This window comes from Erithacus rubecula, assembly GCF_903797595.1.
Source record: "Erithacus rubecula genome assembly, chromosome: 21".
Classification (NCBI taxonomy): Eukaryota; Metazoa; Chordata; class Aves; order Passeriformes; family Muscicapidae; genus Erithacus; species Erithacus rubecula.
The window spans coordinates 1,404,803-1,431,798 of NC_136673.1; the positions used below are offsets into that span (position 1 = coordinate 1,404,803).

Consider the following 26,996-nt stretch of genomic DNA (forward strand, 5'->3'; position numbering starts at 1 on the left):
CACGGGATTTACTGAGAAAGAGAGAGAGAGAGAGAGAGAGGGGCTGGCACGGGATTTACTGAGAGAGAGAGAGAGAGAGAGAGAGGGGCTGGCACGGGATTTACTGAGAGAGAGAGAGAGAGAGAGAGAGAGAGAGAGGGGCTGGCACGGGATTTACTGAGAGAGAGAGGGGCTGGCAACCCGGGGCTGGCACGGGATTTACCGAGGGGGAGCAGCCCTGGCAGCCCCGGCGGCTGCAGTTGCCCCAATTCCTTCCCCTGGATCCCTGTTACAAGAGGAGAGGGGAAAGAAAGCAGTGCACTGCCTTTAACTGGGATAATGCAGACTGTGATGTAGCACCAGGCTGCAGCCACTGCACCTGTTGGAGACTTTTATTAATTAGCTCTGACCTGGCTGTGAGTAAATATTCATTGGCAGTGGCAGCTCGGGCCCTCTTGGGCTGTTGGTTGTAGTGTCCAAATTCTCTTTTCCTGACCTAATCTTTAATAACTGATTCTCAGTTAACTGCTGAGGGAAGGAACATACACACCTTACTATTTCACACCAATCCTTGTACAGCTTGGGTTTTATTCTAGAGTGAAGCAGTTTCAAATGGGAAAAATAGTATAAATAGGACTGGTGCCCTGGAGTCAGCTCCTCTTGTGCATCAGACTAAATGTAAAGTAGAAGGGGGATCTAATGTTTGTCAGAGCTCAGAGCCTGAGGAGCAGAGCTGGCTAAGAACAGAGAGATGCCCAGCTCTGTAGGAAACGTGTTGGGGAAAGGAGGTTTCTGTATTGTCCCCTGCACTGTGGTGAGGCTGTGGGCTGCAGTCCCTTCCCTTGGGCACCCCACAGTGCCCTGTCCTTAGCAGAGGGGTTGTGTGCTGTGCCTGAGCAGTGGGTCAGGATGATCTGGTCTCTCTCCTAGGGAGCTGGCACTGTGACCACTCGATAACTTCCTTTTCTCTTCCTGTTCCCAGCCTGGTAAAGCCCATGCGACACTATACAGTCTTCCTCTCTGAGGACTCCTCTGATGATGAATTTCAGCAGGAAGAGGATCCTGTCTCTGGCTTCTCTGAAAACTTTTTCTTCTCTGCTCCTTTCGAATGGTCTATCCTTTACTCTTTTGCTGTGTTCATGCCAGCTTTGAACAGTGGGTTTGCATTGTTCAGGGCACCTGCTCCTGTACTGGGATTTTAGAAATGCTCCTGGGGTCTCTGTACAGTGCTTGATGGATGACCAACATTTCTCCTGCTTGTTTGTCTTGATGTTGAGCAGCATGAAAAAGCATCCTCCTGCATGAAACACTGCAGCAACACACAGCTTATGGGCTTCCATCGACTCAAGCTCTGTGGGATGTCACCCTTCCATTTGTCCTTTGTTCCAACATGCTGCTTGTGCTCCTGTCCAGTCCTTTCAACCATTCATTCTGTGTGGTGCTACTGTGCTTTTGGGTTGTCCTGTGAGCCTCATTCCAGTGCAGTTATCAGCCCTTTTTCCAGTTTCACCTGTTGATCCCAGCCTCTCTGGTCTGTCAGGTATCACCATCCCTGCAGGTGTCCTCTGAGGGCATTGAGTGCAATCTGGCAGTTATACAACTGTTTATGTTATATGTTTAATCTATGTGTATCCAGCTTTTGAATGTGTAACTTGTACATTCCCAAAATCTGTAATCAGCCTTGAAGACTGCTGAGCAGCTGGGCCAGAACTGCTCACTGGTGCTGTGGCTGAAGGCTCTGTCCCTGCCCAGGGTGCCTGTGTGAGGTGAGGGGAGCCCTGCCAGCTGTGGGTTCAGCTGCACTAAATCCCTCTTGCAGTCTGTTTGAATATCCCAATCCCAGCAGGCAGCTCTGAGCTGAGCCCTCACTGAATGTCAGCAGAGGATTTGTTATTTCCTTACCTTGCCTGCTTGAGGATTTCTAGAGGATGAAAGGGAGATAAATTGCATGGAGGTGCACTCTTAACAAAAGCAGTCACTGGTTTGACCAGAACCTGTAGGAAGAGAGGCAAGGGTACTGTGAGCTGCTACTTCAGAAATCCACATGATGCCACATGCAGGCAGTTCAGGAGCTGGGAGATGGATGATGCCCAGTCACAGCTGAGCAGCTGAAGCCTGGCAGCCACAGCTGCTCAGGCCAGGCTGGAGAAGGAGGTTGCCAGTGGGATAGACAGGTCTGCAGTTGCTAAAATCCACTGTGTGCTGCAGACACAGATTTGGAGGCTGACAGGGAAGGGATCTGGCTGCAGGCAGGTGGGATGGGGAGGAGCAGTAGGAAAGGCCCAGAAAGTGTTCCCACACTTGTGTTTGGAGTGAGGAGACCAGTTTTGTTTGCAGAATATCCCTTGAGGGGGTTGTTGCAGTATGACCCAGAATGATGTGAGATGAAGACACCAAGGTTTGTGAGCTCCCTGCCCTGAGCCATGTCTGTCACTGTGCCCTGTACCTGCAGTGTCCCTGTCCTGGTGTGGGCTCAGTGCCTGCTCTGTGTGTGCTGGGGAGGGAAGCAAGCTGGCCTCTCCAAATTTGCATGGTATAGATGTATTATGATAAAATATGGAAAGGGGAGGAGGGTTCTTCTGTAGGATGTATTTTTGCACGTCTCACAAATATTTTCTTTTAATTGAAAGCTTGTTTAAATGCCACAGTACAAGTGCCTGCCAGTCAAGTGCCAATCCCCACAGCCATGTGTGGCACTTGTTGTTATTAATTGGATGCACATTGTGCTGCTCTTCTCTGTACACACACCAAAATGCAAATGTGCTGCTTCAAGTTTTTTGCTGAGGTATGTGCAAGAGAAGCTCCTGCTAACTCAGCCTCGGCTGGTATGTAAAGGAGGTGTCTCCATAATGGATTGTGGTGTTTCTTGATAAGATGACACCAATGAAATCATTGGAACCTGCACAGTGTTTCCAATTATTGCAGGAAAACCCTGAGTTATGCTGTGTGCTGAGTTAGCTCAAAGCCCAAGGATGTCAGAGGCTGCAAACACGGGGTGCAGAGGCCGTGCCCAGCCCAGCCAGCATGGGGAGCTGGTTCCCATTGTCCCTGCTCTGAGAGCTCCCTCCTCAGTCTGGCTGTGCCTGCATGAGCACAGCTTTCCTCTGAGCACTCCCCATTCAGCTCTTTCCCTTCTGAGCAGCCTCGGGTGCCAGGTCCCCTCTGCATGTCCCCCTGCCCTCAGGCACTGCTCACAGCCTGCTCTACACGTGGGGCTCTCTGAGCTGTGTTTGCCACTGGAGAGTTCTTTGTAACTCATCTGGCTCCTTAGAAAAGCGTGTTCAAAGCAAAGAATTAGAAGTATATTCATGAGCCATGTGATTTTTGATTGTGTGCCAGGCCTCAGCCGTACCGGGCGCTGAAGGAGTCGGACAGTGCCGATGGAGAGGACGTGGGCAGCCCCGAGAAAGGCAGAGAGCCACTGCCCCCCAGCCCCCTGCTCTCCAGCAAGGCCTCAGAAGTCAACCTGCTGGAAGACATCTTCCCCAGCTTGGGGGTGGAAGCACAGCCCCAGCCCCTGAGCCAGGCCAAGAGCCTGGAGGACCTGCGGACACCCAAGGAGGAGCCGGAGCAGCGCTGCTCCTTTGAATACCAGGTCAGGGGCTTCCTGTGCCCTGGGGGGGCACTGAGCTCATTCTGAGGAACTGTCCATACTACTGGGTAGATCCTAATAATCATCATCATCTATTTTCCAGGGATTTGCTTATGTGTTTCAAAATTAATTTCTGAATTAAGAAATAGAGTAAACAGGACTCAGTTATGATTAACTGTTTCCTCTGAAGCCTTTGCTTCTGAAGGAGAGATTTGCCCTGTTCCTCAGAATCTGTTTGTCCAGTGGCTGTCACACAGTTATCTTTGAAGTTGTTGGTCGGTGGTGAGAATGAATAGTTGGTAATTTTCAGGTCCCCTCCAAACCATTTTTTCGTTTAATCTGGTTATTTTGGTCTAAGCATCATTTGAACAATCCCCCTCTGAAGAAATGGGATTGCTTGTGAAGGAACAAAGCTCAGAAAGTGTTAAACTAAAGCAGACTCCAAGATCTCTCCAAGATCTGACATTAAAGAAGCAAATGTCACTTCTGCTTATAATAATATTGATTTTAGTGTTACATTCAGATATTTCATTTGTCAGCTTATTCCATTCAGCAGTTAAGGATTCTCAGTTTCTGTGCCTTGGACACGGGTGTGTGCTCCTTACTAGGCTCTGACAAATGCACAACATGTCCCAGCTGAACAGCCCGTGGGGGCAGAATTGGAGCTGCAGAGCTGGAATTGGAGCTGGTTTCTGTCTGTCCTTCCTGCCACCATTGTCCCTCTGCACTGCTGGCAGTCTGAGGACAGATCCTTTTCCTTCACAGCAGCCTGAACTCTCTTCCTTCTCTGTGTTGTGAGGACATCACTAAGAATTAATATTTGTTCTGCTCTATTGCAGAGAATGGATCTTGGTGTGTCCGAGAGGAACAGGATTGTGCCAAGCATGAAACTGTCCCACCCTTACAACAAGCTGTGGAGCATGGGCCATGATGATATGGCTATTCCCACCAAATATTCCCAAAGCTCACCCGAAAGACCCTTGGCAACCCTGGGTAACATGCCCCCCATCACCAGGAGACCCCAGAACAGAGACAGTGGTCTGGCTCCTGCAGAAAGGATGAATCCAATCCTACTATTCAAGGGAAACATCACCATTCCTAGGCCACAGGGAAGAAGACTCGCAGAACTGGGGATTGTGCCTACCACCACCAGCACCCAGGGGCTTCCAAGCACCAGGCTCCATCGGGGTCAGCAGAAATCCTCACCCCCCATGGGCGCAGACCCCTTGGTTTCAGATCTATCCCAGAGCCCTTCGGGGCTGGGAACGTGTCCTTAGAGGCCGAGGTGCAGCAGTCTGTACATCCCTCCTGTCGCCCGTCGCAGCTGCTGTGCGGTGCTGCCGGCACTGCTGAGATGCTGCAGCCCCTGCGGGCCAAGACGGAATGTGCAGGGAACGAGAGCGAGCTCCTGCTGAGCCTGCTGGACCCACTGAGAACCACGGGCTGGCCAGGCCCAGCCCTGCCAGGCCCAGCCCTGCCAAGGCCCAAGCCCCTCCAGGCTCGGCCCCCACGCCCACCTTCAGCTCCCTGCCGAGTGACTTTGTGCCTCCTCCAGCTGCACCCTTTGCCCAGCCCCTTGGCTACCCTGCCCCAGCTGCAGCACCTTTCCTGCAGCCCTCCCCGAATCCATTCACCCAGACACTGCCAGGAGCCCTTCCTGTGTCTCTGGTCAGGCCCCCGAGGGGCTCCTTCACCCCCTCCTTAGGTCACGCTTATAGCTCCAGCTTCATAAGCCCCACTGCCAGCTTCTACCCAGCACAGAGATCTCAGCCCCACATGGCCACTCTGTCCATGCCAAACCTGTTCAGCCAGGCTCCAGCTGTGCCAGCAGCTGGCTCCTTGCTCCTGCAGCACCACAGCCCTTCTCCCACCAGCTCCCTGCAGCCAGCGTGTCTGGGTGCTCCCTCCAAACCCCGAACGCTGCAGGTGGGCCAGCCCAGCACAAAGGTAGATCCCAAACAATCCCTGGCTATTCTGGCTGGTGAACCTCCTCTGGTCCCTGCCAGACCAGCCAAGGGCTTGGAGTCGGTGTTACTGTCCTCAAAATCTGAGGAGACAAAAGATCCATTTGAAGATCTGTTAAAAAAGACCAAGCAGGATGTGTCACCCACACCAGGTAAGGTGGAGCAGCTCAGAAAGCGATGGGAAACCTTTGAGTGACATGCCCCATGGCCTCGGTGTCCTTATGGAAGTGACAGAGGGATTTTTTGGTTTTTTTGAGCCAGCATAAAACCAAGCATTTCTTTTAAGGAAGGCTGAGCCAGGAGCGCTGCAGGACCATCACTGAGCTGCAACTCAACACGAGAGTCCCCCGTGCCCCAGTCCCTGGCACTGCTCCCTCACTCCCCACCACTGAACCCTGGGATTCCTGCACTGACCAAAGCCTGAGGGGAGGTGGGTTAGGTTGGGTTGGGTTGGGATTTCCACACACAGCTTTTCAGGCAGCACTGCTGATGCACAAGTTCCTCCCTCCCTGTATTTTCAGTCCTGGGCACACCTGGAGCATGACACAGCCCACTCTGCTGAGGTTCATTCCTGCCTCTGGGAATGGACATCAGTTTTTCTGGCATTACACACAAATCCAATGTTTTGTTTCCATGTGCAAAGCGCAGCAAACCAGCCCACAAGTCACTGAACTGATCCATGGGCTCTGTGCTCACTGAACCCCAGCCACTCCTGGAGCTGTCAGAGGGACTTTGGTGGCACCTTTAACTCCCCCCTCCCCACCCCCAACACCGACAGCCAGGGCAGAGTTGTCACAGGCCGGGAAACCACAGCACAGAGCAGCTGCTCAGGGATTGGTCCTGCATCTCTGTTGGGAAACTGGAAACACCAGCAATTGTTTTCCTTTTTTTGACTTTGTTTTTGTTAAATACATCAGAAAATAGAGGCCATAAAGAGTATCCTAGTTCTTATATATGTGTATCTTAATATTATCTATCGATATTATAAATTGCAGTATATGAATGGAATGTAACACTATCTTACTTGATTACAAACAAGAAAGAGAAGACCCGTGGCTATGGAGGTCCCAGCTCTGGGTGTGCTGCGGGCAGGGCGTGGCCCGAGGGGAGCTGGGCTCGGTGGCCGCGCTGAGCCTCGGGCTGGCCCCGCCTGGCTGCGAGCGCAGGGGGCCCAGCTGGGTGTCCTGAGCCTCCTCTCTGTTCTCCAGACATTTCACACGAGCCTCAGCTTCCCCCGGGAGAGCTGCTGGCTCTGATCATTTCTGTTTCACTTCAGTGGTGCTTTTTTGGTTTGTTTTGTATCTGGGCACACTCTGGTGTCAAACCTGTCACTCTGGCAGAGGGAATCACATCACCATTGAGCCTTTGCTAAAGGAAATCATCTTGGACACATGGGAAGATTCTTGTAAAGCTTTATCTGATTTCCAATGTATCTATTTTCTTCATGTTATCTTGGAAGTTTTCTTACTTTGGGGAATGGGAATGGCTGTCTCTGTGTTCGAGTCTGGGCAGTACAAAAGAAAAATAATACCTGAAATGCTGCTGGTTTTAGTATGACCACAGTATTCCAGGAATATTCTGTTTCTGTACAGTGCTATTCCTCTGACAGGCCATTCACTTGGATTTGTACTTTCTTTTTGTGTTGAAAGACAGATGGGTTTAGTATTGAATAGTAAAATATTTAAAGTCTAAGATACCTGTTCCATTTTATTTGGTACAGTTTAGAATAAGAATACAATTCAGTGACATTTCAGAGCTCCTTTGCTCTAAACTGGATGATAAAACTTTCTGGGTTATGGTGGATGTGAATGGGCACTGGACAATCCTGCCTGTGCCAAGCAGGGCTCCACAGGCCCTGTTTAGGCTCAGTAATGTCACACAGTGGTCAGACACTGGGGAGCCTGTCTCAGATGCTCTAAACTCAGGAAATTCTGTCCAGCTGCAGTTCACTTCCACCTCTGATTGCTTTGCCATATTATGGATCATTTGCTAAATCAGCTTTGGGTCACTGAAGAGTATTAACACCCATTTATTCACCCTCCACTTTATTGAACACCTCTGAGATCCAGGAGGACAAAGAGTTTGACTTTCCTCACCTCTGGAGCAGGGTTTGCAAGCAGGAGACTTCTTCAGGGGTTTCTTGTAACCTAAGAATGGAACTATCCCTAGGACAGCATTTAGGGATTTTTAATCTTATTTGAACTCAGGAATGCCTGACATGATTCATTCCTCATAGTGCCAGGTTAAACAGTTTGCTTGTCTGAACCTTCTAGTGGTTTGGCACCAGGAGGAGTTTTGATGTTTTTATTAATCCAGTATAAAAAGTGTTCCTGCTCTTACTCTTCAGTGACTTTATACTTGACTTTGTCCAGGTTCCTGTACTTAGCCCTGTGTTTGTTACTGCTTTGCTTATTCCTGCCATAAGAAGTAAGTTTATTTAAAAAACAAACAAGAAAAACCTCTTCAAAGTTAGTGGTGCATCTGCTGCTGCACAGGAGGTGAAACCATCTCTGGGCAGAGGCTTGTCATCACAAAATGAATCCTTTAACTGTGAAGAGCCATCGAGGTTTGCTGTTGTGCAGGGGGTGTGGCACAGACCATGATCAGCCATGCAGACAGCAAGGTGTTCTTCAGGGAGAAACAGTTACAAGTCAACAACCAGGTCTGTTTTTAACCAAATTTTATTGTAAATTTCTTTTGAAGAACATTCTAATTATTTACAAATTATAAAATTTACAATTTAAAAAAAATCAGGATCATGATCATTAACTACAGCAAGTCCAGTTTTGTGAAAAAATATATTCAAAAATTAAATATCAAAAGAAAGTTAAGTACATTATTGAAAAAAAAAAAAAAAAACCTTCCATAAATTATTTTTCAGAAATGCTCAAGACACTGACAGAGTTTGTGAACACCTTTGCTAATACTGGCTTTGGGTGCTTGGAGAGCAGCCCTGGGGCTGCGGGGCGGGGCCGGACCTGCCGGGGCTCGGGGCTGGAACCTTGCAGGGATTGCGGGAGCTCGGGAGAACCCCGGGCTGGATCCTGCTCGGGGCTGGAACCTTGCAGGGATTGCGGGAGCTCGGGAGAACCCCGGGCTGGATCCTGCTCGGGGCTGGAACCTTGCAGGGATTGCAGGAGCTCGGGAGCACCCCGGGCTGGATCCTGCTCGGGGCTGGAACCTTGCAGGGATTGCAGGAGCTCGGGAGCACCCCGGGCTGGATCCTGCTCGGGGCTGGAACCTTGCAGGGATTGCGGGAGCTCGGGAGAACCCCGGGCTGGATCCTGCTCGGGGCTGGAACCTTGCAGGGATTGCGGGAGCTCGGGAGCACCCCGGGCTGGATCCTGCTGCGATCCTTCCTGCAGCACCAACACCAAAGGTGCACTGGAGCAGAGCAGCAGCGGGAGGTGCCCGGGGGTGCTGGGCTGGAGCTGGCAGAGCCCCCTGAGCCCCCGGAGGTTGTGGCACAGGCGGGCTGCAGGAAGCCACGGCAGCCTTTGCCTGGCAGCACAGAGCCCAGGGCTGCCCCCAGCTCCTGCCAGGAGCCTCCAGTGCCCTTCCCTCAGCCCAGGGGAGCCTCCTGTGCACAGAGCCACAGCAAAGCCCCACTCACCTGCTCCCAAAGCCCCTCTGCCACCAAGGCACCAGGCAGGGCCACTGGCTCTGTTCTGAGTGTGCTGCACCTCCCCAAAAAGCAGCTGGGAATGCCCAGAGCAAACCAGTGACAGGAAAAACAGAGTCACTGCTGAGAAACAGAGGGGAGCAGCCACAGGCTCCCCACCTGCAGCCAGGGCATCTCTGTCACTGCCAGCTCCAGCTGCCTCCCAGACACAGCCAGCAGGGATCACACCTTCCACTCTTCTCCACTACCACAGAGAAAATGATCTTACAGACAAAATATTGTCTCCCACTCCTTTGATTTTTTTCTATTTTCTAAAATTTTCATTCTTCTGTCAGCAGCTGCCTGTTGCAGAGACCTGTTCTTACACAGACACACTTGTTCTTGGTGAAGAGTTCTGTGCCCCTCCCTTTGCTTGGAATTACAGAAACATTTACAGCTACAGTAGAAAAAAAAAAAATCCAAAAGCAGACCAGAATAAACAGCATTTTCTTGTGGCGAGCTACAGTGGGCAGGTTCCCACCCTGATTTTTAATAGTATTTTGGAGATTAAATAGCAGACACTGTTCTAAAATATTCCTCATTGATAGTGATTATCCTGAAACACTAATTAGTCTTTAGACCTTACCTGGCCTGCTGTGCTGCATTTCCTTCCAACGGCCTCTGCCACATTATGCTAAAGAAGAAACAGCACATTCAACAGCTAAAACAGTAAAACAAAATCAAACCCTTTTTTAGTGCAGTGGAAAGCAGGTGCTGTGTCACTTACACCGACCCTGGTGTGAGCTAAAGGATTGGTTAACTAAATGCCACCCTTCTGTACCAACAAGCCCAAACCTGTCAGTCCAGAGAGGTCACTTCTAGAACTTTCTTTCTCCCCTCCTCACCCCAACGAGCAGCATCTGATGCTCAGCCCCTTGCTCTCACAAAGGTCAGTTCCATGGTCAGCTCCAAGCCCCTGCTCAAGGACTGGCAGAGCCAGATCAAACATGGAAACGTCCTTATTTCCCAAAGATTAAACTGGAACTGGCACCTCAGGATCAGAAAGGCACTTCAGATATTGCTGTGGTTTGGTCTGGTCTCAGGGAAAGCTCCAGCAGCCGTGTCCAGCACAGCCCAGTGGGACTTGCTGCCATGCCAGCTCTGGCCCAGCAGGAAGGGCACCAGCAGCTCTAGGAAGGGTTTCCCACCACTCACTCACCTGGCTTAGCCTTGCAGAAAAACCTTATTATTCACATTATTTCTCAGTGCAGTGGTTTCATTCCCATTCCCCGGACCTGCCTCAGGGTGGTTTTTCTGTTGCCTGCAGGAGCAGGGGCGCAGCCACCTCTGGCTGTGACACAGCCCTGTCCCCCCTGTGCCACATGCACTGCTCCCTGCCCTGGCCCTCAGCAGTGTGGTTTGCAGCCCGGCAGAGCAGTGTGGATGGCAGTGGAGCGGGCAGAGCCCCCGGCCCCGGGCAGCTCCGTGTGACCCCGGCCTCAGATCAGCCGCTCGGTCGGGGGCATCTTGATCACGTTCCACATTTCCACGCGCGCCCCGTCCTTCTCCTGCCGGCTCGGGCTGTAGGTTCCCTGAGTCGCTCTCCTCCTCTTCATGGCAATCGCCGTGGCTACAACCAGCGCGAGGAGCAGGGCAGCGCCCGCAGCCCCGACTGCTCCCACCACGGAGGAGTGGCTGAGGTGCGCCCACACTCGCTGCTGCGGTAGAACAGGGAGTTACCGAGAGCTCCCAGCGGGACGCAGCCGCCTTGCACAGCCCGCAGCGCCTCCCCAGCCCCTTCCCTGTCCCGCAGAGCCCAGGCACTGCCAGGCGCCTGGTGCCCTTTTCCTGCTCCCCTCTGCCCTCCACGCACAGCAAAGGTCAGCACTTGGCAGCTGCTGCCCTGGCACAAAGCCCAGGAGTCCTGCCTGCACGGTACCATGGGAATGTCTAACAGCACCACGTCATTCAACATTGATTTGTACAAGGATTTGGATCATTCTTGGCAATTCCCTGTAAGACAGGGCTGTCACAGGGAGGTCACAGCTGCTGTTGCTGTTGAAGACTGAAAACCTCACACACCTGAGCTGAGAGAGATTGAATGGTTTTCAGCTGTTGACAAAACCAGAGCAGAATATACAAACCATCAGTGAGTCTCAGGGAACTGAACCTGCACAGGTGCCTCGGGTCACCCTGCCTGGGAAAGCAGATCATTTTAATATGCCTCTCCTGCCTGGGAGGGGGCTGGAGCCCCTGGAGCTCCTGCTGAGATGAGCAAAGGCCAGTCCAGGGCAGGAGGGAGGGCAGAGGCTCCCTTGGAGCCCCTGGAGTGCAGCAGTGCCAGGCCTGAGCCTGTGTCACGTCCGTGTCTTCTGCCCAGACCCCGGGGGAACTTTGACGGGCTGGATCTGCTGCTGCCACTGCTGGAAGAGCCCAAGGTCCAGGCAGAGCCTGCAGGGCAGCTCTGGGCACAGCAGGGCCTAGATCAGGCGCTCCTCAGGCGGCACCTTTAGCACATTGTCCATCTCCAGCCGAGCTCCTGCCACCTCCTGCTGGCTCGGGCTGTAGGTCCCCTCGGACTGGCGCCTCTTCCTTGCCGTGAGCACCATGAATATGAGACCAATACTGAGGAGCAGCACAGAGCCACAGGCTACAGGGACAGCTACTTCAATTAGTGGGGAGGGGAAGAGAGCACCTGCAGTCCCTTTCTGTAAAAGAAATTAATGGAGAAACAATGAAACTCCAGTGGTGACAGTGACCGTAATAACTGACCAAAATGGTCAGGGTAGAGGGAAAAACGTGTTTTTAAAAAGCAAAAGAAAAGACTTTTTCACAGCAAGGCAATCCCCTGCAAATGCCAGTTTACTCAGCATCTACAGTGGGTCTTTAAATATGCCTTCTTATCAATATCAGACTGAAATACACAGGTGGCACTGGCAAAGTTATGACTAACGTTGCAAAAAAAAACAACCCAAAAAACTTTAAAGTTAATGCAGAGTAATGTAGATTTTCAGTAATCCCAAAAAATTTCCCCAAGCAGGGGAATGATACTTTAAAAAAAGTTCAGTGATGCCTGCAATGGCACAGAATGGATTAAGCTGTTGAACTATGAAACAGAATTGCAGAACTTGTAGCAGGATGGAGAAGATGTTGAAGAGGTCAGCACGTGGATGGGAGATGGAGATGATGCCATTCAGTCTGTGCTGATGTCACAGAGCAAAGAAGGAACATTGCCAGGGAATCTGGAAGCCCTTGTGCCCTTTTCAAATGCCTGAAGTGCAGGTGGATCCCCTGAGCTGCCCACACCCCAGCACCATGCAGGGTTAGTTCTGAGCCATGCGGGTTAGTCCTGCCCCACCAGGGCCCAGCCCCTGGAGCTGCTGCTGAGAGGGGAGAGAGCAAAGGCAGCTCAGCTGAGCTCCAGCTGTCCCTGGTGGCACTGAGCACCATCCCCAGGCCCTCCCTGCCCCACCAGGGGCCTGGCTGCACAAGAGGGAAAGCAAAGAGGGAAGAAGAGCAAGGGGAGGGTGATAAAAATCAATACAAGGAATCCACAAGAATTGTCCTGGGACAGAGGATACAGAGATGCCTGAAGGAGTCTGTGCATGCAAACTGGAAATGTCAGGGTGACCTTGGCACGTGTGTTAGAGCCCTGGGCAACAGCAACAGCAGCAAACCCCACCTGGCACACAGCCCTTTCCATGCAGCATGGGTTAGTACATTCCCAGGTTACCCAACAAGCTGCCTGTCCATGCAACAGCTTCACAAGGAAAGCAAGGTATGGATCCCATCTCCCCCAGGAAGGATCCCAGCCCACCCCAAACACTTGGCTTAAGCACATGGGGACAGCTCAGGGACAGGACACAGACCTGAACCACTCCTGGCCTGACTTTATCCAACTTCCCTTCTCCAAACATCCATTTCTACTCAGACGATCTTTGGAGAGGGGAAATTGTTTAGTAACTCTTATCCAAGATAAAACACCAAATGGAATTCCATTCTCCAGGAACCTGGGTTAACTGCAGGAGTCAAAAGAGTTGTGAAATCTATGGAAATGTGCAAAGAGCCCCAAAAGCCATATGGCAGCACATGCAGATATTGAGGAGCATTTACTGCAGTTGTTTATATGCTGGAGACCAATAAGCAGCAGCACTGCAGAGGAGAAAAAACGCTCAAGATTCGGCAGCAGTGCTTGAGGCAGGACAGGAGCAGGAGCAGCCCCAGCAGAGCCCGGAGCCCCCTGGTGGCAGCAGCGGGACAGGCAGAGCCCGAGGGCGGTGCTTACGTTGATGTCGCAGCGCTCCCCGGTGTAGCTGGCGCTGCACACGCACTCGTATCTGTTCTCGGAGTCCTGGCACGTGCCCCCGTTCTGGCACGGGTTCGGCTCACACTCGTTTATGTTGATTTGACAGCTGGAAAGGAAGAGAGTATTAGAATTGCCATACATATTCTTGTGCCATAGAACACAAGGTCACCCAGTCTAAAAAAGCCTCTTTTGTTTGAAAAGTGCCCATTGCAGCTTCTCCAGGTGCTTTTTCTGGAGTCTAACAACATAAAATTCTCCCCAACCCTCCTGTTGTGTTTTCTATGGGGTTGAGGCCAGCACAGGTCTCCAGCACAGGTAGTGTGCTTGGAAAAACTTGGAAGCAGTTCTTGCTGCAAAAACTGGTGTTGGCAGCTGGATGATCAGAAGGTTTCCTGTGCTCCAAGCACCAGCTCGTGCTCCCATTAGGAGCAGCTGTTTGACTGGCACAAGGACATGGAGGAGGGTGAAGCAGTGGCCCTGCTCTGCCCTCCACTGAGATCAGGACTGCAGCACTGGAGCCCAAGGCAGCACTTACTTCCTCCCAGTGAAGCCAGGCCTGCAGGAGCAGTTGGCTCCCCAGCTCTCCGTGATGCACCTGCCACCGTTCAGGCAGGTGAAGTTCTTGCCACACTGCTGAGGGGGGAACGGCCACCTGGGGAGAGCAAGGGACAGCCTCAGACAACTCAGGGTTTGGGCAAGGACAGAGTGTTCTGGGGCTCAGAGGGAATGGGGCTGGCAAGGGTCATAAACACAGTCATTGGTATTTCTAGGAAGGAGTTTGACACAACTGAAAAGGGGAACAGTCTCAGGGATCATCTGTAACATCAGAGTATCCTTGGATCATGCCTGGGGAACAGACAGGAGCTCTACCAGTGCCCAGACTTTTCTCAGACAGGTGTGTTCTTCCTCATGAAAATGCAGGCAGGGACAGGACAGTGCTGGAACAGTACAGCCAGGCCCCAGGGAGGACAATGCCAGTACCAGGTAACTGCACCAGAATGCAGCAGGAACAACAGGAAAATCATCCTGGATAGATCAGATAACTGAAACACAGCCATGTTCCATTTGAACTGGCACAAGATGTTTTGTTTTAAATCAGCATAGGAGTATGGCAGAGGGGAATCAAGAGAAGACGGACTTCTTGGGGAGTACTAGAGGGAAATGACAACAGGCCAGAGTATGTACCCTTCAAAGAGCTCTGAAATGTAGCACAGGGATAACCCACGTCAAAAGGAAGGATCCTTATCCTGTACAAGGCTGAGCCCCTGTCAGTGAGGGTTTGGACCTGGACAGCACCTTCCAAGTCACAGCAGAATTTAGGTTCTTTACCAACAAGATGCTTGCAATGAAAAATGTTCCCAAAGTGAAAGTCCAGTTTATCTGGAGGCTCCTGTGCCCCGGCACTTACTCGCAGCGAGGTCCGGAGAACTGCGGGGGGCACTTGCAGGAGTACCCGTAGACGCCATCGACGCACGTGGCCCCGTTCAGGCACTGGTGCCGCACGCAGTCGTCCACGTTGATGTCGCACCTCTTGCCGATGAAGCCGCGGAAGCAGTCGCACTGGAAATCCGCCACGGCGTCCACGCAGCGCCCGTGCACGCAGGGGCTGGGCTGGCACTCGTCGATGTCGGCCTGGCAGCGCGGCCCCGCCCAGCCCGCGCTGCAGCCGCAGCCGAAGGCGTCGAACAGGTCGTGGCAGGTGCCGCCGTTGAGGCAGGGCCCCGAGGCGCAGACGTCGGCCCCGGAGCAGCCGAGCCGGGCGCCGCCGGGCCCGGCCCGCCGGAACTGCTCGCGCTGCGGGTACGGCCGCGCCGCCGGGAAGGGCAGGAAGATGCCCCCGATGTGCACCCGGCCCAGGCAGCCGGTGAAACCCTCGGCCAGCACGACCACGGCGTTGTTCTTGAGGAAGTCCAGGCTGCCGGCGCTGCCCTGCAGAGTCGCGTTGGCCCCGTCCAAGCGCAGCAGCCAGCGGGAAGAGAGCGCGGCCGGCTCCTCCATGGCCGCCGAGACCCTGTGCCACGCCCCGTCCGCCACGGGCCGCGCGCTCAGCAAACTCACACCCTCGACGCTGTTCCCGCTCCTGATGGCAACCAGCAGGGAGGAGTTCTTGATGGCCACCTGGACAGAATCCACCTCTTCCACAGCCCGAAGCAAAACAGCATCTTCATCTCTGGTTCTGAACTCTATGTGGAGGCTGCTCAGAGTTCTGCTCACTGATGAGTTGGCGGTAAATTCCATGGTAGCAGAACTATTAAATGTTGCATTAGCCAGACCTATAAATAAAGGGGGAGAGCACGAGGGATTTCAAAGACAGTTGGTGCCCTGCTTGAGCCAGACCAATGGCACACCCCTGGCAGGTTCTCTCCCTAAGAACCCCTCAGCTTAGTGTGAGCAGGATTACAGGCGAGCTGCTGGCAGCCTTAAAGCTCTTCCTGTTTACAACTGCACCTCCTGTAATAATATCCAGCTCTTAGGCAGCAATTTTTACTCCTCAGCTGTGCTCTGTCACACCCAGGGCAAGCCCAGGAGCCTGCACTGCCTGCAGCAGTGTACCTGGGCACCACCCCGTGTCCTTCTGCAGCCTGCGTTTGTTTCCAGCAGCACAAACTGGGAATACTGATTACACACAGGGAATGGGAGGTTTTTACCAACACACAAACAGAAGAACAGAACTTACACACATATCCTGCCACAACGTCCACACAGGTGGTGGCTTCAGGACATGGGTCACTTTCACACCAGACTTTCTCTTCACAAAATTTCCCAGTGAAATTTGCTGGACAGCTGCAATGGAAATCATTCCAAGTGACAATGCATCTGCCACCATTCTGACATGGCTCAGACTGAAAAACAAAACAGGGGAATTTAGGGGCAGAGTAATTCATCCTGAGGTCTAAGAGTTTGGTAGAGCTGATGATGAAGATGAGCACAAGCAGCATTTGAATCAAGAGAGGAAGGAAATGGAACAATGACTAAAGAGCAGTAAGGGAAACACATGGGTCTCTGTATAATAAATTCCTGCTCTGTATAAGAAGCTCCTGCTCCCACCTGGGCACAGCACTGACCAACAGGAACTCCAGCAATGTGGCAAAGCCAAGGCACAAAAGCACAGGTAAGGAACAGATGAAACAAACTGTGATACTCCCAAGAAGCTCAAAAAGTTCTGTCACCAGGACACACCTGACACCACAGGTGAGACAATGCTCCAGAGCACCATAAACAAGAGCAGCAGGATTAGGGGGTATGGCCTCCCCATCAGCAGGTGTGGCACAGAGGAGAGCCCAGCCTTGATCCAAGGGCACATGGAGACAGCTCCTTCAGCTTCTCTTGTTGAATTGGAACAGGATGAAGGGAGGGGCTGGCAAGGTTACAGATTAGGGAGGGAAGTCTGGAATCTGTGAGGGCTCAGCAAAGTGGAGATGGGCAGCACAAAAGCCACTGCCCAAGTTCTAAAACCACAAAATCTACAGGGGAACTTGAGAAAACTTGGTATTTAAATCACAGCATATTGAGTGAGGTGGGAGCACAGAGAACCATGTGTTCTTCAATACACCAAAAAAACTTCTCCTCTTTCTGGTATCAGCAACAGTCAGATTTTTGTGTAATAACAGAACTACAATAAACCCCTGCACACACACAAACAAGACATAGCACATACCTTGCAGGTGTCATCAGAGATGCAGCCATTCACAAGATTTCCAGTTTGATTCCTATTGAGTTCCCCTGGCAAACTGTCATTCTCCACCTGGAAAAACTGTATCTGCTGGTTGTTGAGCTGAATGTCCTGCAAACAGCCTTTGAAATAGCCCCCCCAGAGCTCAGCACTGTTGGGGTCTGGGTGTCCTCCAATGAACACTTCAGAGCCAGCTCCCAGGGCTTGTGCTGGCAGCTGCCCCAGCTCCACCAATGTGTCTGACTGCAGAGCAGCAACAGAGCCTCCCTGGAAAGACAGGGCTACCAAATGTCTTCTCCCATCAAGCACATTCCCTGGCAAGGTCAGGGTGTCTGTAGGTGAGGTCTCTATGCTCAGCTGGCCACCCCTCAGGTACAGGGTGAGGCAGGGGCCTGTCCCATTGCACATCTGCACTAACAAACCGTCGGGCTTCCGGCTCCGCAGGAAGAAGGAGAGGTTGAAATCTGCACCAAGGCTGTCAGAAAGGGTGAAAGAGGCAAAGCTGGTGGAATTCTCTAGGCCAAATGTTGCTGCTGGGTGCTCTGGAAGAGAAAAGAAACAGACTTCAGCTCAGAGATAAAGGGAATGCAGCTGGCACAGGCATGCAGCTCCTTAGGAATGGGGAATGTTTGGTCTCAGCATTTTCCATGTGTGCCAGGGTAACAACACTCCTCCCCACAGGTCTGTGACACTAAGGAGTAGATGAATGTGTCCTTGCTTCCTCTGGAGGGCACAAATTCAAGCATCCAAGTAGCATCAGCGTGAAATACAAGTCTAGCAGAGCCCTTGCCAATCCAGCAGATTTACTCAAGGACTTCTGAGAAACAGAGTTGCTTTCAAAATTTGTAAATTTGGTAACAGCAGTACATGCCATATTTAGGGCTCAGAAGAGTTGAAAAAAACCCCAATACTAATACAAGCCTTGCAGGAGCAAAAAATGCGAAAAGATATTATTTCAACTCAAAATTGTCAAAGAGCTTCCTTCAACACTATCTATAAAGCAATACATTCCTATTCATCCTCAACTCAGAAGCTCAGGATGAACTTTTCACAGTAAAATGACTTCTCTGCATCCCTGCATTCACACAGATCTGTTACAAAGGTGAAGGCAGAGCCTCTGGCTCTACCAGGAACAACCTGCACCACAAAACTGACAGTCATTCCTGCGGGAGCAAACAACAGGAAAGGGATCAATGAGAATTTTATTCACAGAGGCTTTTGCTTTGTTTTTCCCCCCGGTCAAATAGAAAGTCCTGCTTCCTGAGCTAACATCCAAGCTTCTGCAGTACCTGTGGAGCTGGCAGGTGTCAATGTCACAGCACTTACCATAGGAGCAGGCTGGGCCTCCATAGGGCCTGGGGCAGTCACAGCTGAAGGAGGCCCAGAGGTCCACGCAGAGCCCCCCGTGCAGGCAGGGCTGGGCCAGGCACCACTCGGTGCGCTCGCAGCCCGGCCTGGCTGGGGACGGCCCTGCCAGGGGCAGAGCTGCCGGCAGCACGGCCTCAGCATCCACCTGCACGTCCTGCAGGCAGCCCACAAAGCCCTGCTGGCTCCGTGTGTCGTTGGCCATTGGATCCTCAGCACCTCCAATGTACAGATGCAGGAAGGCTTCTGGGATCAAAGCAGTGCCAGGTGGGACAGGAGAGCTCTGCAGGCAGAGCCCAGCCTCACAAGAGCTGTGCCAGAGCTTCAGCTGCACCGTGCTGTGCACAGCAACTTCCACTTTGTGCCACTGGCCGTCGTCCACTCTGAGCCCCTCCAGGAGCAGGGGGTAGCCGACATGCTCCCTCTTGAGCTGTGCGTGCAGGACGCCGTCCCAGAGCTCCAGGAACAGGTGCTCGGCTGCGTGGCCGCGGTAGAACAGGACAGCGCTGGGCAGGGTGGTTCGGAAGCGCAGGGACACGCTGGCTCCGGCCGCGCCCCTCCCGCCCTCACTGCTCCTGGGCACCTCAAGGGAGAGAAACCCTCTGGAAGCAAAGGAGAACGTTGTTGGTGTCGAGCACGTGGCATCATAGAAGCCAGGCTGGCACTGGCACAGGTGGCCGTGGCTCTCAGCTTGGTAGGTTGGGATGCACAAGGCCTCGTTTTGGCAGTCGTGTGTCTGGCACCCAGTCAGCTGGACAGAGCAGTTCTTCCCTCCCCACGTGATGCCATCCTGGCCAGGGGCACAGTGGCAGGAATAGTCAGCAATGCCATCCTCACAGACAGCTCCATTCTTGCAGGGTCCCTCCTCACACTCATTGATGTTAACAGCACATTCCACACCTGCACAAGAGATGCAGAGCTGGGATCTCACCGTGGGACAGGAACTCCCTCCCAGAGCCCTCCCCAGTTCTCTCCAGGGAGCAGCTGCCAGCAAGGAGCCCCACACTCACTCAGAGCATCCTGCTGATGATACAAGAGTAAGAAAACCAAACTTCTGTGTCTTCCCAGGTGCTATTTACAGAGCTTTGGCATGTCAGCCCAAACCCCCCCTCCAACTGCTGTCCTGTCCCAAGCTCAAACCCCACAGGCAGTCAATGTGCAGAAGGTATGAAAGGACCAAAACACAGACAAGGAATTTATGCTCTTTTCTGAATAGGTTTGGTATGTTGAAAGGCCAGGTAGGTCTACAGATCCAACTGAAGCATGGTCCAGGCAACACTGTTGCAGACAGCAGTTAAAATGGGAAGTTACTGGAAAGCATCAGTTAAAAAAGTTCAAATTCCAAGACAATCTCCCAGCTGTAAAACCCACAAAACCCAATTCAGTCCCAAACAACAAACACAACATGCTCCACAGGCACACTGCCATGCTGGCACTAAGCTGATTTCAGTTCTGCCCAGTCCTGCAGAAAAGAACTGGGTGAGGTCCTGCACTGCAGTTCTGTCTCCTGGCAGCACATGGCTCCCAGTGGGGCTCAAGTAAATTACCAAATCTGGCTAATGAAAATCTGCTGTCATTTTCCTGAGCATCCCCAGACTGACAGAAGAGCCCTGAACCAGTTCACTTTATCTAGCCTATAACATTGGTTTTCACTAATCTTCAGAGACAGTCCCACAGATAAACCAAGCATGGATTATCCCAATCTAATAGCATTACACCCGATCCAGGCAGCAAGCACAACGAGGGCAGCAGGAAGAAAAGGAAAGAATTCACACACAAAGGAAGGGAATCAAAACACAAAGGACATTTGCAAAGAAAAGCCACTAGACAGAATGTGCATGTCAAAGAGATTAGAGAGCTGCCTGGGGCAGAGAGATGAGGGGAGATGGGGCATTAGGAGCACTGGAGCTGGACTTGATGTGTGATTAAAAATAAAAACTTAGCAAAGATACAGGTTCTTGAATATTTGTGGTGATGGTTTGTCCCCTGAGAGAGATCAGCACAAGCTTCCAGCTCCAAACTGTCCAGTGGTGCCAGTGTAGGGACAGAGCTCTGGGAAGCACTGGAGGAGAAATGCAAGGCTCTAATTCTGCCCTTTCCAGATGTGCCAGGGCTGTTCTGTAAGCAGCAGTGTCTTTATCACCTCAGCACAGCCCTTTTCCTCTTACTGCTGGGCTTGCTCAGCAAGGGAACAGCAGGGACAGAATGAAGATTGCAGCACCAAGCTATGAAGGAAATGTGTCAGAATAAATTGAATATAAGGGACATGCCTGGAGAATCCCAGTTTGGGAGAAGACTGGAAAACTTCAGTCACAGCTGGGAAAAGGCAGTAGAGCAGTGTAAGTGTGGGGGTTTTCTTGGAGGGCTCTCCAAGCTGCAGAGGCAAGTCTGCAGTCAGATTTAAGGGGAAAGGCTGTTGAGTAAGGAAACAGGTTTGGTATAGTCCCAAACGCTGGAGATGCTGCTGTTTCAGATCAGAGCTGCTGATATTTACCAAGGCAATGAGGGGAAGATAACATTGGTTTGGATAACAAAAGGAGAGATGCCGTGAATTTTTGCATTTCTGAGAAGGCTGGGAGGCAGGAGAGGCCCATTTTCCCATTCCACATTCCCAGCCTGAGCAGGTCTCAGCTCTCTGTGGCACAGCAGCAGGAGCACCTGCCTGGGCTGTTCCTGCCTGCAGACCCCCAGTGCCTCACACCAGGGTGTGCACAGCCCCAGGCTGATTAAACACCAGGCTTTCCCATGGGATGCAGCTGGTTACATTTCTTGGATTGTTTGAAATGGGTGAAAAGGAGATTGCACAAGAGTTCCTAAAATCTGGCTAATGCAATTTTTTTTCCTGGAAGACTTACTAGGCAGTTATCTGGAGCTACATCACTACAGTTTCCAAAAGTACAGATCATTTCCTGGATACCCATTATGCCAATCTTCTCCAAGACATGGACAGCTGTGTCTTTGCAGACCCACTGGGAAGCAGATATTAAGAAGTTCTTCAACACTAATTGGTTTTTATAAGAGCAGCATAGGCATCCCTTTTAGGTTTATTAAAATAAAAAAAAATCGGGGGACATGACTGTTTGACAAAAACAAGTAACAAAACTAAGTTATTCTCCTTGTAAACAAGTAGTAGTCTCTGTTCCCTCTAAAATTCATGGCTGGAATGTTTACTTTTATTTGAGCCATCAATAGTAACAGCAACCAATCTGGTTCATTACACCATTAGGGGACTTTCAAACGTTTAATGAGTTCCTTATCTAGTTAAAGACTAACAATAGCAAAGCAGTGGAACTCGTTATCTGAAAATCAGACAAGTGGTATCTAAAAGGCTGCTATCTGCAATCAAGGATTTCCAACATTCCCTTAATTCAGCTGAGGTAACAGTCCCAGGCCACCAACCCACAGGGGCTGGGTCAGAAACACAAGTGGCTGAGCTTTCACAGCCTGCGGTATATTCAAATATTCAAATACAAATCCTTCAGCACGTTCAGAGTGCCACGGCTGTGCTGGGAACAGCCCTGTTTTGTAGCTGCAAGTGGGATCAAACCCACACAGTTCACCCCTGCCTGAATGGAGGGAATGATTTACTGGCTGCTAGTAAGCAAAGATTCATTGTGTAAAGTGCAAGAATCATATCCTTCAACAGATACATAAAATGTTAAAAGAATAAGCACAAATGAAGTGAAATATTCTAATTTAGCTGTCAGATATCAAAAAACCTTGAAGGACAAGGTCTGTTGCTTGAAACACGGGAGTTCAGCAGGGCTGCCTGGCCAGCAGCGCCTTGCCCTCTCCGTAAGGCAGCTGAATTCCTAACGACCTTTCCCTGCTGCATCCTAATTAGGGATTGTATTATGATTATCAAAAGGAAAAAGGAGGGGAGGGAGAGGGGGTAGGCAGAGAATTAGCCGCAACAAACGGACCCCGACACAATTATATTTGCACAATTACTGCCATTTCCATGGCAACCCTGCTCTGCCGCTCTCCCGCAGCGCTGCTGCTGCTGCTGCTGCTGCTGGGGGCGAGGGAGCGGCAGGAGCCGGGGAAGGACTGACCACCACAGGGTTTGTCCTGACTTACAGCCACAAAAACTGCTTCTCCATAAGGCAGCTTTCAATCAATAAAGGAAACACGAGAACTGCAAAAACATCAGTAAAAAGCAAAACAAACGTTTCCCAGAAGTGCGTGTCTGCAGAGCTCACCTGGGCACAGCCCCGTGCCCCGAACACCCCGCACTGACACCGCACCGAGTGACTGCAGCACAGTGACTGCAGCCAGACCCCTGCAACAAGGAAATGCCTCGCCCTAAAGTTTCCAAAAGAAAACTTTAGATCTCTTAAAAGTAAAAACATTCTTCCTTTCTAATCAATTCTGGTTCCTCCTCACGCCTCCAGCAGCACTCCTCACACAGCCAGCCCCTGCCCCGGGCAGGCACGCACACAGACAGGACACACTGCACGCTCTCATTACCTGCTAGCAGAAAAACTCCCTTCAGGATCACGCCAATCAGCACAGATTTCATGGCCGACTCTTTGTGGACATTGGTGACAGTAAAGGGAAAAATTGGGGGTGAGCGGGGGGAGGGATGAGCAAAAGGCTGGGCTGACAGGCGGCAGTGCGGGCGCTGCCTGGTGCCGGTCACACGAGAAGGGATTGGAGCGAAAGGGCGGCGGGAGCAGAGCCCTGCCCTGCGCCAGGTCTAATCCAGGCTGCCTCTGACCCTCCCAGCTGGCCCCTGTCCGTGCTGACACCAGGAATGTGCTCCCTGCCTGCTCCTGCTCCCTGCTTCCCGCCGTGCCCAGCTCAGCCCAGCAGGGCAGAGCCAACAGACAATCTCCTGCCCTTCCAGGTGAATCTGCCAAATTCCATTCACAAGGCCAAAATGTTCTTCTTGTAGGCTAAGCCAAAAGAACTGCATTTCTATCATTGTGCAATATCTAAACCATAGGAACAAGGGCAGTTCCAAATGCAGAGTGACCCTGGGCCCTGGTGCACATTCACTGCTGAGGGAATCAGGGCCCATCAGGCAGCTTTCCTTCTCCCTGTGCCCTGTTTCAGGGATCTCTGAGACACAGATATCTTCACTCTGCTGAATTCACTGAGATAAGTATCAGGTTTTAATGACCATGATCTGTTTCTCTGAAGTCTAACAGAATGAAAGGAAATTCCCTGCATTATGCTGAATGTATGGGTTCAGGCATGGCAGTGCACAATCAAAACTCTCTCTTTCCTCATTAGCGACCTTATTAAATTAGCTGTTGTAGTCTCCTTTTTCCTCTATGTTTCTGGGGTTTGTTTTTGTTTTGTTTTTTAATACAGTTAGTTTCATAATATAAAATATCTGGAGGCAGAGTTGTATTTTTGTGTTGTAAGGACCCAGAGAAGTTACTTATTTCTGCAAAGAAATGTTATGTGGGAGCTTTCCCCAAACATGGAGTCTGTTTGTATCAATGTCAGGTCCAAGCAAACAAAACCTCCCACATGTCAGTGTCTGGAATCTCCATAAGCAGTATCACTAAGATATTAAAAAAAAGCATTCCAGCAACTCCTCTAGCTATTTCACTTTCATAATTTTACTCAATCCAAACATGCCAGTCACTTTTACAGATACTGGAAGTGGGAAGGATATGGTGAATGTTTATTTGGATTCAAAACTTTTCAGATAGCCACAGACCTGTGCACACACAGGACCTATTCCAGCACGGACTTGGAACATTATCTCTGTTAGCTGCTCTGACCCTTCTGCTGCTGTTCAGGAGAAAACCAACAGGCAGTTGTGCACATTCAGCCACTACTGCAACAATAAAGTGTAACAACTGTGAAGACTGCAGAACATTCACTGTCTTCAAAAAGATGCCTATTTTAGTTTATGCACCCACACATTTATCTCCACATACACACACAGAGTCTACCTGGACACTACTGCCTGGAAATCCATCACACCCCACTGCACCCAGCACAGATTCTGCTCTCACCTGGCACCAGGCACAAGCAGGCTCTGGACTGCAGCACTCGGAGCCTTCCGATCAGATGACAGGGAAGTCAAAAGGTCTGATTAACATGGAGCTGTGAAGGTTTCTGAGAAGAAACGTGCAGCAGAAGGGAAGGGGGGGAGCCTCACCAATGTTGCCCAGCTCCCTTCAGCTATATTTACCAAAAGGGATTTGGTTGAAGGTGGAACAGGCCTCTAATCTCTTTACTATCTTAACCTTTTAGCTGCCCTTGCTCTAGAGGCTCCGTCTCTAAAACAAATCTGACTTAAGAAATACCTGCACAAAAAAATTAAATCTATCCAAAGGTGGTTAGAAGGAAGAAGCGTCTCCCATTTATTTCCTGACCCATGACCCATGAATTCAAGCCCATTTGATCTGGGCTGGTACCCTCACAGAGTAACCATTTATAGCTGCTGCACAGAAGGTTTCTACTTCTTCAAGGAGACAAAGACACTATGGCTGAACAAAGTCAGATGGTCAATAAGCCCTCCAATTATACTGGGACACATTCACACCACATCACCTTCTGATTCCTCATGAAAGTACAAGTGTTCCTCAGCCATGTGCAGCAAAGCTCTAAGTGTTGCCATGATCACAAGGTGCCATGGCCCAGGCTGTGCTCAGCCCCCTCCTCAGGGCTGCCAGTGCCCCAGCCCTGCTGCAGAACACAGCCCCCTCTGGCTCAGCACAGCTCCAGCTCCACTGGGAGCACCCAGGCCATTTAAAACTTTATAGAAAGGATGAATGATCCAAACTTCAGTGATAACATTTTTGCAGGTTAAAAATCAGTGTCCATGTCAAATGGAGGTATCTGTCTTATTCTGGTCTAATCTATTGCCTAATAAATACCTGATGGACTGAAACCATTTCTGAAAAATAATTAAGTGAAGAATTCCTTTGGTTGAATTTCTTTCCCCCCTAAAAGACAGACTTTTCCTAACATGCTTTGTCTCTTGACCATGGTTGACATAATTTCCAAAACCATGAAAGATTCCCTCTCCTTCACACTTCATTTAGTGCCCATGCAATCTTTTGAGACTTCTTGTATTCTCTCAGGGATATATCCTATATCCTGTGCTAAAGCACAAACCATGTGCTGAACAGACTCTTGAGGACCTGTTATGTTGTTCTCTCAGGAGTGAGGCACCACTTTTGCAACAACTACTTTTCAGAGAGAATGTTCATCTAGCTGCACGACACTGGGACAGCACTGAGGCAGTTAATTTGCAAAGAAAGAATTTCTCCTGACTTGCATTGTTATCTCAACACTCCCCAAATTCCTCAGGCTGAAGAAGCAAACACACAGAAGGAACCCCTGCCGCCCCAAGAAAGCATTCTTCATCAGAGTAGCAAGTTCATTTTAATCAGTGGAGGCAGCTTAAACCCAAGTTCATGGCAGATCTAAGCTGCCATAGAAATGTGTTTTGAAGAGAAACATTATGGGAAGCTTCACAAAGTTGTTCTGTGATCCTAATATGAAGTAATAAGCTGTTTACCCAGCATGACTGTACTGGGATTAATTGACAAAGGAGGGGAGATTAATTGCTATTATTTCCATGTCAGCTTCACTCCTCCACACGCACTCTGCTCTCACAGACTGCTCCCAGCCTGTGGCTGGGTTAACGTGTCAGAACTACCTCAGCTGAGACAAAGTCCTTCACCAAAAGTAATATCCAGAAGAGCAACCTGCTTCTAATCCCCTTCAAGTACTAATGAACCCAAATTTGATGCAACAGAATGAACTCTAGCACTCCTTTGCCCATCAGCCCATGTTTCTGTCAGCTTTTCTGCCCATGAGCATGCTAAGAATTGGAAAGGATTAAACAGATCTGCAGCTTGGCAAAGCACAATGAAATTCTGAGCTCTGTGAGGGTGCTGGGGCACTGCAGGAGGAAAAGAGAACAGGGCACAGATGTGAGTGGGAATTCTGACAAGAAGGATAAACTTTAAACCATGTCTTTGGACAAGATCTCAGTTCACAGTACAGCATTGTAACTGCCTGAGAAAGCAGCAATAACAAGCTTAGATAAAAGATGATTTTCAAAGGCCTCCTCTACAAAAGAAAATTTTTCTTGATCTGGTCTAAATTAGCAAATGAGATAGGCCAGAAAACCCCACAAATAATTCAGCTTAGTTACAGGTCTTAATTAGAAGCTGATTTTATATACAGGGAACGAAAGTAATAGTCTTCCTAGAAAAGAACTGGGCAGAATTAAACCAACACAGCTCAACCACTGCAACCACAGAAGGAAAACAGAAAATTTTTCCATGCCATACAGGCCTGAGAGAGTTTCTGGAATGTTGTTACCTGCTGTTGCAAGTTAAGGGACAGGGTTTTCTTCTGGCTTCAAGTGTTTCTTTTTCCCACGAGATGGCAGCCTGGTAACACTGGAGAAGTTACCCTCATCTCAAATCCAGAAATCCAGGATCATGCTGGGAGTAGTTATAAACTACTCTGGTGTTAAATTACCCAACACATGTGCAATTTAAAGATGAAGCAAACTGAGAATGAATGCTTTAAAG

At 50.6% G+C, this 26,996-nt stretch overlaps 3 protein-coding genes across 9 annotated transcripts in view; 2 read left to right on the forward strand and 1 right to left on the reverse strand.

The window, feature by feature from the left end:
* The window catches only part of DENND1A (DENN domain containing 1A), a 137,064-nt gene extending 130,578 nt beyond the window's left edge, over nt 1-6,486 (forward strand). The window contains exons 20-22 of one of the 2 annotated variants that reach the window (XR_013776603.1): nt 962-1,090; nt 3,319-3,574; nt 4,411-6,486. Coding sequence is in view for 1 of the 2 variants with exons in the window: in XM_079324425.1 (XP_079180551.1) it covers nt 3,319-3,567 (249 nt within the window). In the remaining variant the exon portion in view is untranslated. The remainder of the gene's footprint in view (nt 1-961; nt 1,091-3,318; nt 3,575-4,410) is intronic. The other variant, XM_079324425.1, reaches the window with a different exon arrangement.
* On the forward strand, nt 4,955-5,731 carry LOC306811095 (DENN domain-containing protein 1A-like; the record flags this gene model as incomplete). Its single annotated transcript, XM_079324427.1, has 1 exon — nt 4,955-5,731. One exon carries the CDS (start codon nt 4,955-4,957, stop codon nt 5,729-5,731), a length of 777 nt encoding a protein of 258 aa, XP_079180553.1.
* A 4,118-nt stretch (nt 6,487-10,604) lies between the features above and the next one.
* The window catches only part of CRB2 (crumbs cell polarity complex component 2), a 53,911-nt gene continuing 37,519 nt past the window's right edge, over nt 10,605-26,996 (reverse strand). For 4 of the 6 annotated variants that reach the window (XM_079324489.1, XM_079324490.1, XM_079324487.1 and 1 more), the window contains 6 exons: nt 18,442-19,380; nt 17,101-17,657; nt 16,120-16,285; nt 14,851-15,715; nt 13,978-14,094; nt 12,328-13,548 (listed from right to left, as the gene is read on the reverse strand). In XM_079324489.1, the coding sequence (XP_079180615.1) occupies nt 13,152-13,548; nt 13,978-14,094; nt 14,851-15,715; nt 16,120-16,285; nt 17,101-17,657; nt 18,442-19,380 (3,041 nt within the window). In that variant the 3' untranslated portion in view covers nt 12,328-13,151. Of the gene's footprint in view, nt 10,855-10,935; nt 11,845-12,327; nt 13,549-13,977; nt 14,095-14,850; nt 15,716-16,119; nt 16,286-17,100; nt 17,658-18,441; nt 19,381-26,996 lie in introns of those variants that run through there. The other 2 variants (XM_079324486.1, XM_079324488.1) reach the window with 2 other exon arrangements.